Source organism: Carcharhinus amblyrhynchos, chromosome 17, assembly GCF_965287045.1.
Source record: "Carcharhinus amblyrhynchos chromosome 17, sCarAmb.v2.hapA, whole genome shotgun sequence".
Classification (NCBI taxonomy): domain Eukaryota; kingdom Metazoa; phylum Chordata; class Chondrichthyes; order Carcharhiniformes; family Carcharhinidae; genus Carcharhinus; species Carcharhinus amblyrhynchos.
In genome coordinates, this window is record NC_137340.1 from 32,420,013 (window position 1) to 32,434,530 (window position 14,518).

At 43.3% G+C, this 14,518-nt stretch overlaps 1 protein-coding gene across 3 annotated transcripts in view; it reads left to right on the top strand.

Moving 5' to 3' along the window:
- The window catches only part of plpp4 (phospholipid phosphatase 4), a 262,282-nt gene that overhangs the window by 225,224 nt on the left and 22,540 nt on the right, over positions 1 to 14,518 (top strand). The window contains exon 6 of one of the 3 annotated variants that reach the window (XM_080205293.1): positions 10,921 to 11,091. The exons of 1 other annotated variant lie outside the window; for it this stretch is intronic. In XM_080205293.1, coding sequence (XP_080061419.1) covers positions 10,921 to 11,091 — 171 coding nt within the window. The remainder of the gene's footprint in view (positions 1 to 10,920; positions 11,092 to 14,518) is intronic. One more of the 3 variants, XM_080205295.1, reaches the window with a different exon arrangement.

Genomic DNA, 14,518 nt, shown 5'->3' on the forward strand with positions numbered 1-14,518 from the left:
ATGTTTCCAATGGCTAAATGCAATGGAAAAAGCTGAGATAGTTCCAGCTGAGATAATCAGTTATTTATTCATAGACATGAACAGATGACCCTGGAAAAACCCAGCAGGTCTGGCAGCATCTGAAAGGAGAGAAAGCAAAGGTAATGTTTCGAGCCCTTTGGCTCTTTGTCAGAACTGAAGGGAAGGAGAGTGTATTAGACTGTGCATCCTCTGCTCTTGTTTCAGATTCCAGCATCCACGGGGATTTGCTTTTTGATTTATTAATAGATTTGTGATGAGTGAGCTACTTAACTTCAGTTACATAGTCTTATGCAGCAAAGGTCCGATGGACACGAGGATTTATTTGTTCACCTGCACTATATGAGGAGTATTATTTATTCACTTATTTACTTACAATTTCTTCTAAAAAGTATTACTGTGGGCTACACTCCACCAGCAAGTTCTATTTCATCGAAAAGAAACAGGATACTTGCTAAATGAAGGTCAATGGGGTCAAAGGAAAAATCTTCCAGTTGCTTCACTCAACTGATGTCAAGCAAGATGGAAGCCGATCATTACTGTGCCAGGATATCACGGCAAGAGTTCCTCAGTGAAATATCTCATCTTCACTTGCATCATCAATAACCTTTCCTCACACGCACACGCAGCGGCCAAGGGAGACAAACAAGATCCAAGCTGGCCAGATGAGGCATTGTGCCCCATCTTAGGCTTGACCTGACACTTGATCTTAGCCAAAGGGTGTATTCTAAAGTTTTACAGTCTCACTCCATTTAAACAGTATGTTGCTATTCTACTTTTCCTGCCAAAGTAGATAAGTTCACATTTTCCGACATTGTACTCCATCTGCCAAATGTTTACCCACTCTTTGAACTAACTAAATCCCTTTATAGACTTGTCATATTGACAGCTTACTTTCCTACCAATCTTTGTGTCTTCAGCAAATTTAGCTATCAATAATTAGATCTCTTCATCCAAGTCATTAATGTAGATTCTAAAAAGCTGGGACCTAGCATTGATCCCTGCGGCACTCCGCTGGTCACAGCTTTCCAAACCAAAAATAAGCCATTTATCCTCTCTCATTCCTCCCTGTAATTTAACCAATCCTCTATCCATGTTAATATGTTACCTCCTACACTATGATCTCTTATTTTGTGAAGTCAACTTTGGTGTGGCACTTTATCGAATACCTTTTGGAAATCTAAATACACCACCTCTACAGGTTCCCCTCTACTCTATTCTTTTCCCTAGTTATAGTGCTCATTGTTCATTGAAATTGAAGATGGGAGGATCTTACGAGCAATTGAAAAGAAAAACACAGGATCATAAGTCAGGGAGAAGTGAGCAAAAGACCTGTCATTAGGCAGATCACTACTACACACAGCTCTGCAGGAGGCTGCAAAATAATTTTCACATGGTAATATTTTTTGACACACCGGCCAAAAATCTGCAGATATTAGGACAGAGGAACTTTAGAAATATAATAATTCAGTATATTGTTTTTTGGGCTTGAGAATAAGTACAAATTTTCCAGTCCAACCTTTCCTGCATATTTCTGATAGACAATCTATTGGGCAGCATGGTGGCACAGCAGTTAGCGCTGCTGCCTCACAGTGCTAAGGACCCTGATTCAAATCTGGCCTTGGGTCACTGTCAGTATGGAGTTTGTACATTCTACCCGTATCTGCATGGATTTCCTTTGAGTGCTCCGGTTTCCTCCCACAGTCCAAAGGTATATAGGTTAGATGGATTGGCCATACTAAATTGCCTCTTGTTGTCCCAGGATGCATGTGTGTTAGTAGGATTAGTGGGGTAAATGTGTGGGGCTATAGGGATAGGGCCTGTTGGAGAATCGGTGCAGACTCGTTGGGTTGAATTGGCCTCCTCCTGCACTGTAGGGATTTTTGCATATGAAGGATGTAGTATAGTACTGATGGTAGATATTGTGCGTATATTGTGTGATAAACATTCTTGTGTTACGAAGCCTTCCTGAAGATCCATGGTGCAGAATATGATTAAGGTTGTAGGAGAAGAGAGATATCAAATAGGCTCGATTTGGAGGAACACTGTAGGTGGAGAGGGGATGAGGAAATCCAATACTGAAATCCTGAAAGAGAATTTAACGCAAGAAAGAGTATGCAGCATAGCATACTTTAACCTTAAGGTCAACAAGAAGGAAATGACAAAGACAATTAGTTTGATGGCTAGTGATGAGGTAAGCATCACCTGTCAAAAGATCGGCCTGTTCTTGTATTCGCTCCAGGAATGTAGAAAATGTGTTCAGTGAGGTGTTATGGGAATGTGGCTTGCATCTTTGCCAATACAAAATATCGATCTTCAGTACCACTTCATATTCATATTCATAATTCATAAGTGAAGTAAGTAGCACTTCAAGGTTACGAAAGCATAATATGTTAAAGTAGGATTCTGCAGTGACTCTCCAGATGAGGATAAACATCAATGACCCTGACTCCCAGGTACAAGTCAAATTCTCCTAGCCTTCATATTGCAGCATGTTGGAAGACTAGGCTGTGTACTGTTATTATTGTTTAAATGGGATTATGGAATCCCTACAGCGCAGGATGAGGCCATTTGGCCCATCAAACCCACACCGACCACAATCCCATCCAAGCCCCATCCCCGTAACTCCCTGCTGATCCTCCTGACACTAAGGAACAATTTTGCATGGCCAGTCAGCCTAACACGCACAGGGAGAATGTGCAAATTCCACACAGACTTTCACCCAAGGCTGGAATTGAATCCAGGTCCCTAGCGCTGTGAGGTAGCAGTGCTAACCACTGTGCTGCCCATATGTCTGTTTAGTGGATATGAAGAATGTCTGCAGAATTATCCAACTTAATTCTTGGAGTCCAGGATACAGTTTCCCTAAATTGAACCTCATTTCATTTGTGTTATACCCTAAGGCAGATAGGCAGGTCCGTTCAAATTCTATTAAATTCATCTCCTGTATTCATTGGCCCACTAACGTCGATAATTATAGACTATTAATAAATGAATGTAAAAAAGATAAATGGATGTACCTCTTCCCCGAAGCTCCCTTTGCCTCATTTCCTGCTGTATCTAGTTGATCACTTGGATATTTTTGTACTGACTGGCTGGTCCCATTTGGACAAATGTGAAGTGTACTTCCTCCTCATTTATTAGTCCTTTCAGCATGCCTAAATGCAAGTCCGCAGTCGCTCTAATTAAATGGCTTCTATTGTATTCCTGGATTGCTTTCGGCTTCCATTTGGCTGAATGGATTTGTGTATATTCAGAAGCGTCCTTTGACAACCAGTAAGAATTTCCTGCATTTTATAGTTATTTTAAAAAGCCTTTGTAGTACAAAGTTGTTGGTTTTTAAGCCTACGCTCAAATAAAAACCAGAGTTCAAAATTCCACTTTAGTCACAAAACCTTGCAAGCGAGGACATGATCTGATTTTCAATAAGTTCTCTATTTCTTTATTACATTCAAAGTGAGCCTTTTTGTAAGTCACATCTGACAGGAAGCCCTTTGTAATTTAAAAGCTGCACAGATAACTCATTGTGTGGAGGACTGAAATTTGATGGAATGTTACGTTTATGGTCTTTGCTAATTAAAGTTTATCGTCTTGCTGCAGATTGATAAATTAATGAACATGTGGCCTAAAAATTAATGTGCTTCAAAAATTGAATTTTCCCCCACAATTGGATCTGATTTCTTCATCCAGTGAAGCAACTCACATAGCAGTCACCATGCTAATTACTGACAAATAGTCTTCTCTGGCTTGTATTAAGGAGATTACAACCAAGCAAACTGCTTGTCTGCATATTCTTGTCTTCCAGCGGAAGTGTGAAAGGTTCCAAAATGACCGTTGAATATCCTGTCATGATCAGCTAACAGGAGTTTAACTAGTGAGACAAGTGGGCGCAAAATCCTGCCTGTTGTTCAGTGAGTCAAGATGGTGAGATTACAGGAGAGGCAGAAAATCTGGCTCGTGCCCTGTTTCTTGCCTCAGAGTCTTACCGGCCCTGTATTGCCAGCAATTTCAGCTCCATACCCTGATTTAAATATTACTGACATAATTACCATCTCAGTAGTGAGGCTCCAACGCTCACTAGCTCATCCAGGCTCACTTGCACTTACCCCCTCGCTGATCGAGCTTCACACCAGCGAGGATCGCAGTTAGCCTCCACCAGCAGAGACCAGACATGATGGACTTGACGGGGGGAATCAGAGGGCATTGAAGCCCCTGGGTGATTGGGAGCAGGTCCAGGCAGTGCCTTCCCCCCCCACCAGCATACTGGCACTCTCCACTGTCACCCTGGCACTGTCTACTGGGTATCATAACTGTGCCTGGGGCAGTGCCAAGGGGGTGGGGTCTAAGTGGGGCTGGGGCCTGAATGAGGGTGTGGTAATAGCAGGGTGGAGACCGGTGTGGGGGGGGAGGCTGCTCTGCAAGGGGGTGGTGATTGGTGGGGGGGGTGTCAGTATTTTGCAGATGGTGGTGGCTGGTGGGGGGAGAGCTCTGCAAGGGGTGGAGATCCGCAGGGGGGGGCGAGCTCTGCAGAAAGAGGTATGATCAGTGGTGGGGGGAGATTAGCAAGGGTGGTGATCTGTGGGAGGGAGGGTTTGGCACTGGGAGCAATCGGCGGTGGGGGGAAGAGACCAGCACAGGGAGCAATTGGCAGGGGGAGAGAGTGAGAGACCAGGACAGCCTGTGCCAATATCGCCACGGAAAATGCCACCCTTGTAGTGTTGGCCTTGTTGCGCTAGATTGATGGCACCATCTCTTGGAGAAAGGTGATGGGACTTCTCCAATCGACCTTGCATTCTGAGAAAGAATGATGCTATCCCTTCCTGATGTTCATGACTCTGCCTTTGTAGTTCCATCAGCTCTAGAACAACAGGACTGAAGGGCTTGTCAGTGGCTAGGGGCCCAGCAGGGTCCTGGCCTCTGGCATCCCTCCGAGTGTCGGACGGTTCCCTGGAACTTCCCTGCTTCCACTTGTTGTGGATACTCAGTTCAGGTGCTCACCAGTGAGTTACCCAGAAGCCGGCCTATTTATTGGCCCCACCGAGATGTGAGTATCTGCGCTGCTGAGATGTGGGGTGGCAGCTGTGACACATCTTCAATGGTGGGGTCTGAGAATTCTGCTCCTGTCCAGAGGATCCAGGGGGAGCAAGGATGGTCCAAGCTCCTCAGCAGCTTTGCCTGCAGGAGAAGGGAGATGGTATTAGTGTATTACAGGGGATAAAGGAGGGGTCATTGATTACTCACGAGCCTTAAGGATTCTCTCACTTGTCTGCTGTCTCCACTTCACCATCGGCACAGGCACAGAGTTCTTCCTCCCCGGCAGCTCAAGTGCTTCTCTCCTTGAAACGCTTCCTGAGCTCGGGCATGACTCCAGCTGGCTGCGCCTGCTCATGCCTTTTGCAGTTGGGTTTGTCCTGCAGTGACACAGTTAGGGACAATGGAGGAGGAAGTTGTGAGGTTGAAGATGGTGATGAGGTGTGGGAGGCATGCGGCTTTAGTGGGAGCTGTTATGTGAGGAGCGTGGCAGCTAATAGGAGGGATCATGGTGATTGTTGGAGGAGTGAGGTGGGCCTCATGCCTGGTGTTGGCCACCGCTGAGATGGCTGGGTGAGAATGGAGTTGACAACAGGAGGGATATGTGAGGGAGTCCAGAGAGAGACTGGAAATGGTTCACTGACCCTGGAAGTGAGTGAAGGAGATTGTTCGTCTTCTGACACAGCTGTTCCCTTCTCTTTTGCTGTGAACTGGCATTCACAAGGGCTAAACACAGTAAGAAGTCTCACAACATCAGGTTAAAGTCCAACAGGTTTATTTGGTAGCAAAAGCCACTAGCTTTCGGAGCGCTTGCTGCTCCTTCGTCAGGTGTACCAAATAAACCTGTTGGACTTTAACCTGGTGTTGTGAGACTTCTTACTGTGTTTACCCCAGTCCAATGCCGGCATCTCCACAGCATTCACAAGGGCTGCCATTGCACCCCAGGCAGAGGTGGTGACCTTGCTGGAAGAGCTTCTTCTGGAGCGGGGGTAGACTGCCGCTGCACTCCATCCAACAATCCGGTCAGGGCTCCCTCTGTGAAAAAAGGTGTGGACATCTTGGCTGCCAGTCTCCTGTGATAGATATGGAACAAATGCTGGGGAGCTGCGTATATGGAATTCTTCAGTGATTGCGGTGATTAACTTGTGGTGGGGGCGGGTGAGTCAGTGGTTTTGAGCAGGGTATGATTCTCTAGGGCATAAACATTTTTATTAATGAGGAATAAGATTCGGTCAGAAATCCCACCGGAAGTGTCAGTGGGAATCACTCCCTTTTTCACTCTGGAACCAACACTTTGCCAAATTCTGCTAAGATCGTGCACATTGTAACCATGGTGTTACACAGGCAGGGCTGAGGACAGGATCAGTGGCTGGGTGCTGCAGAAAGTGAGACAGAACCTAAAAACTAAGTGGCATTGCGAAATGGGAAATACTGAACCCGTGTTACAGAATACATGGTGAACCCTCATTGTTTGGTGTAATTATGTTCCACATGGAACTCAGACAGGTGTTGCAAAAGTACTCCAGCAACATCATACTCATGATGAATACCTGGGTGATGTTACAATGAAACAGTGATCCAGTGAAGCAGTGGCTGAAGAATGCTCAATGAAATATCTGCTAAACCACGTCCAATGCCTCTATAACCAACCTCATGGTAACAACTCCAAGGTGATATTTTTGGAGAACTGTAAGCAGACTTGAACAATTTTCGCTTGTTGTTCATGACCTACATAGCAAATGGCTGGAAATTGCTGCAACAAATTCCATGACCAGCACTTCAGCCATTGAGAGTTTAGATAATTGAACGGGATTCTCAGGCCTCTCCGTGGTGTGTTTCCCACAGTGGGAGGCTTACACACCATTTGCTAGTGGCAGGATATTCCGGTTTGGTTCCGGTTTGCCGGAGACTATTTCTGTACTTTGAGAAATGAGAAAAGTTGAACTCTAAGGAATTATTTAAAACCAGCCTTAAGTGGAAAAATGTGTGCTGAACTTTCATTCCCAAAGCAGAAAGCAACAGTACAACCCATGAACCTACCCTACAACCATATAAGCCTACGCACTACTTGAAAAGAAGGTTCCAGAAGGTGGTTGCATGTGGGTATTGAATAGCTCATTATAAAGAATCACGATTCATACATGTACTTTCTTTACTGCGACGGCAAAATGTCCCAGAGGAGCAGTATGTCTGGGTGTTATGTGTTAAATACACACGGACCTGGTGATGCACGTGCAAAAGATGGAAGGCAAGAAGGATAGAACCATAGAATTCCTACACTGCAGAAGGAGGCCATTTGGCTCAATGGCCCAATGACTCTGCACCGACTCTCTAAACATGCATCTTATTAAGGCCCACCCATCTGCCCTATCTGCCTAACCCCTGCAATTACCATGGCCAATCCACCTAAGTTACACACATCTTTGGACACTTAAGGATCAATTTAGCGTGGCCAATCCACCTAAACTGCACATTTTTGGATTATGGGAGGAAGGATACCCTGTATCCAGCAGGTAAAAGGAACCCTCCGCCCATTGGGAAGAGAAGGCAATTTGCCTACTGCAACCAATTAATCAAAGATGTAATTATCTGTCTGCCTGTCGCCAAAGACTATAACACTGGATGCCAAGAACTCAGCGGAATTCTTTTGTGTTTCTAACATTGCCAAGTCACAGATAACAGGAAATAATTTTTGTGAATTTACCGTTCTATCAATTACAGCAAATTAAAATCTCCCCACTATTTTGTGGATACTATTACTGTCTAAAATAATGTGAACTGAAAAACCTCAGACATCTGGAAGTTGATCATTTAATTGCAATATCAAGGTATAAATTGTGGCTTTATTATAGCTATACCAAAAATCCAAATGCACATTGGTGACCGTTAACAAAACTTACTTTGAAAGATTTCCCTCTTCAAACTGGCAGAGAACTGAGAGGTCTTTTTTGCCGCAGTTCCATCTTTCCTCTGCTTCTAAACCTGCTCACAATGAGGCACAGTATAAATAATGCAATGCCACTGCCCAAGATACTCATATATCTTCACTAGCAAATCTGTCGCAGAGTTTCTGTGAAACATTAGGGGCCAAGCATCTACCTGGAAGATTTGTTTTTCGGTGCACTGAATGCAATGTTATGATTAATGACTGTATCCACCACTTCCCAGTGATACATAGATCCGGGACCCTCTTAATTTGATCATGACTTTACCTTGATACTGGGAAAGCAAATGGGCGATTTAAAAGTCAAGATGACCGTTTAATTCCTACAGATGGGCACATAGCAATTTATTTAGCATTTCCAACTGAAAACAATGGGGTTAATCGACAAATTTATGTGGAGATCGTTTAAAATTCTGTGAAGTAACAACATTTTCTGAGGTAGTCCAGTACTGTCATGGGTGTTGTAACAAAATGTGATGTGCGATGGGACAGTGGTACATGCAATAATTTAATACATATATGCAGGTACTCAAGAAAATAATTGGCCAAATCTTGGATTATATTTCCATACCTCATCATTTCAGTTCCAGAGAAGTATTAATAGACCCCCTTAAGGACAGGTTACCTGTTCACACACACAACGCAGAAACAGGATATGCCAAACGAGAACTTTGGAGAACTTTGCTCCAACAGAACCACCATACGTTAAAGCAAATCTTAAGATAAGGTATTGATGTAAAAAAAATCTGGAGACTAGGATACTGTTAATATTAATGATTCTTTCTTCTCCTGTGCCCCTATTTCTTCACCTTTCCACTGCAGTACATGTTCTATGTTGAGAAGTTGTCTGTTATTGATCGATGTTTTATTTTTTTCAGCCTTACAAGGTGAGGGAACAAGTATTATGAAATGTACATTTCCAGTATGTCCAAATCTCATTTTGTTATTTTCAGGGGAATATATAGAACTATAATGCAAAAGCAAAAACACTGCAAGCTTATAGTTTTCTTGATGTGTCTTAGAGTTTGAGAACTGTGATGCAGATTACCCATTACTAGTTGTGGTATGGGAGGAGGGGTTATTTCAGATATGACATTTTGATTTAGTGAAATGCAGGGGCAATGCTTGCACAGAATAAATTATTGCTGAGGTACCTCATTCAAATCAATATTTCCTTTATTGATCATTCAAAAACAATTAATAACAAGTGTGTTTTGGCATTTTTTGTAAGCATTATAAACTTACAATGCAGTGTCCCCTTAACAGGGCAGGTTAATTTACTGCTGTGTAGCACTGTGAGTCAGGATTCTCCACACTCAGTTCCTGATCACAGTTGGATCTATGATGGGTAGGGAAGGTGCATTTCTGAAAGTGAAAAGAAAATGCAATGAAGAACAAAGTGACTCGACCTGAGTTTATGGTTTTGAATGCACTGTTACACTGTGTGGACAGCCTAAGCGAGATAAACAGTATTTTAAGTTAAAGGTCTTTGTAGATGATTGTGTTTTGGACTGCCAAAGGCATTTAAAAGCTCATTTAATCAGGCATTTAAACAGACAACTTCTCAACATAGAACACACATATTGCAATGAAAAGGTGAAGAAATAGAGACCCAGGAGAAGAAAGAAACATTAATGTTAACAGTATCCTAGTATCCAGATTTTTTTTACAGCAATATTTTATCTTAAGATTTGCTTTAAAGTATGGGTTCTGGTGGAGCAAAGTTCTCCAAAGTTCTTCTTTGGCATGTCCTGTTTCTGCGTTGTGTGTGAGAACAGGTAACTTGTCTTTAAGGGGGTTTATTAATAGTTTTCTGGAACTGAAATGATGAGGTATAGAAATGTAACCCAAGACTTGGCTGATTATTTTCTTGAGTACCTGCATATATGTATTAAATTATTGCATGTACCACCATCCCATCACACATCATATTTATTACAACACCCATGCAAAATACTGCTGCCTGTGCTTGAACTCGCAGTAAGTCCCGTTCTCCTATCACCTCTGGATTCATTGATGCATATTGGCTCCTGATGAAGTGACTTTAAAATTCTTATCCTTATTTTCTAACCCCTCCATAGCCCCGATCTTCCATACTTCCAAAATTCTCTGTAGTCCACCAACCAGCTGGGTATGTGCAACTTCTAATTATAGCTTCCTATAAGTTTTATCACCTTCTGGTGCCTAAGCCCTGGAATTCCTTCCCTGAGCCTCTCTGCCTTACTTTCCTCCTCAAAGCCACACCTTTAAACATACCTCTTTGACCAAGCTCTTGGTCATCTGACTTAATATCTCTCTAAGTAGCCTAGAGTCATGTCTTGCTTTATGGTGCTCCTGTAAAGTACCTTGAGAAGTTTTATTACGTTAAAGGCACTATGTAAGTGTAAGTTATTATTGTTCATTGTGTTCAGCCAGTGCCCAGCATAGGCTGGCACCCGTTACAAATGTGAACAAGATGGTGTCTCTCCAAAACTGCATTTGAGCCTCAAAGTGCAGCCTGTGAGTGGACTTTCACAGCAGGGCTAAATAGAGTCATGTAGATACGTCTGTGTGCGTGTCACTCTAAAATGGCAGCAATATGGGTTTCAGTCAGCAGAGTTTCATCAGATCTTGACCTTTGCCACTTTATGGAGCAGATATAAAGTGCTGAATCTGAGAAAGATGAATAGATAACTAGCTGCTCCCTCCACTAACACTTTCCCCAGGCTGAGTGTGGTGCCACATTGATGGCGAAATCCATTGTTAACACTTAGAGCCCTCCCAGCCTCTTCTGGAAAAGAGGGGACATCCCGGAGGCATATAAATGAACTTTGAAAGTGGTTTTCATTAGGGTTGCTCTGTGTGCCTAACCTGCATGATCCAAAAAAGCTGATGCATGATATAAAACTGGCAATCATTTGGGGAAAAACAAACTTTCCTTGTTCCAGTTGCTTTTTCAGGTCTGGGCTTTACCACCTTCTATTTAGCCGGGAAGTTGCACTGCTTCACGGATATCGGTCAAGGGAAGAGCTGGAGACTGTGTGCCGCTATCCTTCCTCTGTATTGTGCTGTGATGATCGCCCTGTCGAGAACATGTGATTATAAACATCATTGGCAAGGTGAGCTGTGCTGACATGCCCCGTCAAACTGGTGCTTGGGTTGTGCTTCTCTGAGCAAAGGGAGCAATCTTAGAGTGTCAGTTTTACTGTGTTACTCTTCTGTGTGACTTGAAAATCTTACGTGTTGATACTTAATGATCTAATTATTCAACATTTGCATTTTGTCCATGGACATTCATTTTCACAGAAGGAGGAAAGGGAAAGGCAACCTAGCTTGGCAAAGCAGCTGGCGTAAAAATAATCAGTCGATACGATTTGTTCCTCATTAGTCACATGAAAAATTGTACTCAGTTTAAAACACATTAGTCGTGACCTTTCTGCAGGAAAGCTGATTGATCAGCTACTGTTGAAGAGGTCTTACCAATTCCATTACTGAAGGAGGGAAGCAGCTCATTCAGGACTGCACTCCAAGATGTTTGCAACACTGAATAAAAAACATGGTGACATGGTGAAACAGTGAGCAGGATTCCACACCCCCCAAACCCCCGCAGTATCACAGCCTGGTATGGCCCTGCCCAAGACCGCAAGAAGCTACAAAAGGTTGTGGATGTAGCCTGGTCTACCACTCGAACCAGCCTCCCATCCATTGACTCTGTCTACACTTCCCGCTGCCTCAGCAAAGCAGTCAGCATAATTAAGGACCCTGGACATTCTCTCTTCCACCTTCTTCCGCCAGGAAAAAATACAAAAGTCTGAGGTTATGTACCAACCGTCTCGAGAACAGCTTCTTCCCTGCTGCCATCAGATTTTTGAATGTACCTACCATATATAAGTTGATCTTTCGCTGCAGCCTAGCTATAAACACTACATTCTGTACTCTCCTCCTTTCCTTCTCTATGAATGGTATGCTTTGTCTTTATAGCGCGCAAGAAACAATTCTTTTCACTGTATACCAATACATGTGACAGTAATAAATCAAACATGGTGAAACAATGGGGCAGGAATTTCCACCCCCCCCCCCCACTGTGTTTTGTGACAGAGGAGACAGCCCACCATTGGCTACTGGTAGGATGATGGTGCCAGTATCAACACCTCTTGCTGGCACCCTCCGCCAGCAAGAATCCATGGTGGGTGGCCGCTGTCAGCGGGACCGGAAGATGCTGCTGGTGGGCACAGCCAGGAAATTGTAGCCAACCAGGAGTCTCCGAATACTCAGCAGGTCACTTCAATTCTAGTCGTCAGAAGGTTGGATGCACAAAGGGAAAAAGGCAGGTGTTCCTCCACTCTCCGACTAACACTCTCCCATCCACCATCTACAATACAGATTAACTGGCCATTCAGTGCAGTGGTGGTTGTGACACCTTGCTACGCACAATATACCCATATTAGCCACAGTTCCAGAGATACATAGCATCAGAAGTGTCCAGAGGGGCAATTCTTTCACACAGAGGTTGGTGAGTGTCTGGAACAAGCTGACAGAGGAAGTAGTAGAGCCAGTACAATTTTGTCTTTTAAAAAGCATTTAGACAGTTACATGGGTAAGATGGGTATAGAGGGATATGGGCCAAATGCGGACAATTGGAACTAGCTTAATGGTAAAAATTGGGTAGGATGGACAAGTTGGTCTGAAAGGCCTGTTTCCATGCTGTAAACTTCTATAACCTCTATTATACCAGTCACACCAACAATCATGGATGAATGTTCAAGATGAGGGATAATTTAAACTTTAAGGGCAAATTCGATAGCTTTAAAGTGTGCTTATTTCAAGTAAAAATGCAATAGTAGGAAAAATATGATCACTTTCCTCAGGATTAGATTGATCACTAATAAATTTTTGAAGAGAATGGAGTGGGAGATACAGCTCTCACATCAAAAACAGAGAATGCTGGAAAATCTCAGCAGGTCTGACAGCATCTGCGGAGAGAGAAAAGAGTCGATGTTTCGAGTCTGGATGACCCTTTGTTAGATCTAGAGGCAAAGAAAATAGGATGAAATTTATACTGTGAGGGTGGTGGAGGGAGGGGCCTGTAATTGATAGGAATGGCACAGACAAAAGGCCAAAGGGAATGTAAAGAGGTGATGATGAGGACTAGAAATTGTGCTAAGTGTGTCCATTAAGAGATCGGAATGGTAGAACATTGGAATGTGGCAGATGGCCCTGGTGTGTCAGTGGGAGTGAAACAATATGGAAAGCATGATATTGAAAGCAGAAAAATAAAAATATAAAGCAATAAAAATGGATTAATAAGGTGAGAAGAAGAAATGAAATAAAATAAATGGGATTGACGAGGGAATGGCCAGAGTGGTGACTGGATGGCAGTGGGATAGTGGTGAAAGCTAAGTGGTGTTTGTGCCCATGTATGTCATGTAAAGGGAATGTCTAATCACTGATCCCACGGGTTGGGTATTTGAGGATTTTTGACCCCTGTGTTTTCATTAGACACCCTCCATCAGAAAAAGTAACTGAAAGATAAGCTTCCCTCTCCACCTCAAAAACCATCTCATCCACCAGCATCCGTCTAACTCTCTACTTCTTTGACTCAATATTGATTTTTTTTGTCCAAGTGCAACTTTGGGGCATTTTGGGCAGTGTTATAGAGGGGTTGGTCATTTTATTTAATTCCTTATTTCTTGGCATTAAATAAAAAGCAAAGAAATGTTTAAAATTGGTAATATGTGATTCTCCTGGATTAAAACAAAGGGGATTTGTTAATATCTCTCTTCCTTCATAAAGACACAGGGAACAATGTAACAAAATGATGCCTTCCACATGTAAAACGTTTAGAATTGGAATTTCTCAGATTGTGCAGAAGTCTTCATGTATTGTAGCACTGTGTATTGAGTGACCGCCACATCATTCCTGTAAAGACTCCTACTCAGGAGCAGATGTCCCTTGTGTAACAGAAGCAGCATTATGTATGTGTTGTCAGGAAGCAAAACGCTGGCAGTAAAAGCAGAAAATACTAGAAATCCACAGCAGATCTGACAGTATTTATTTGGGGGAGCAGGGAGACATAAGGTGGGTTTTTCAACCCCACCCCTTCCTGCGGCGTGTTTGCAGTGCTGGGGGCAGCAGCACGATGATGCAATCCCGCCGCTATCAATGGGAGTTTCCCATTGTTCGCACCCTCGGGATCGCCGTCGGCAGGACCAGAAGAGCCCACCGTCGGGAGCAGCCGGAAAATCCCACCCAAAGTTCAGGTTTCGGATCAGTGACCTTTCACCAGACGCATGATCAGTGCCCCCTCATAGCCTGACGTTCTTGTAAAGCACACACTTGTAAGCAAGCAGCACACTGATCAATAGTATCTACTGGCTTAGTGCGATTGGCAATGTTTAACAAGCTGTTAAGGATTTGTTAGGAACTAAATCAGCATGTATTTGGATAAAGCTGAACGCTCAGCTTCCGCTTTGCACTGCTGTGAATGGAATGCAAATTTTTTTTTGGAATACAAATTTCTTTTTAATTTAAACCAATTCAATCCAA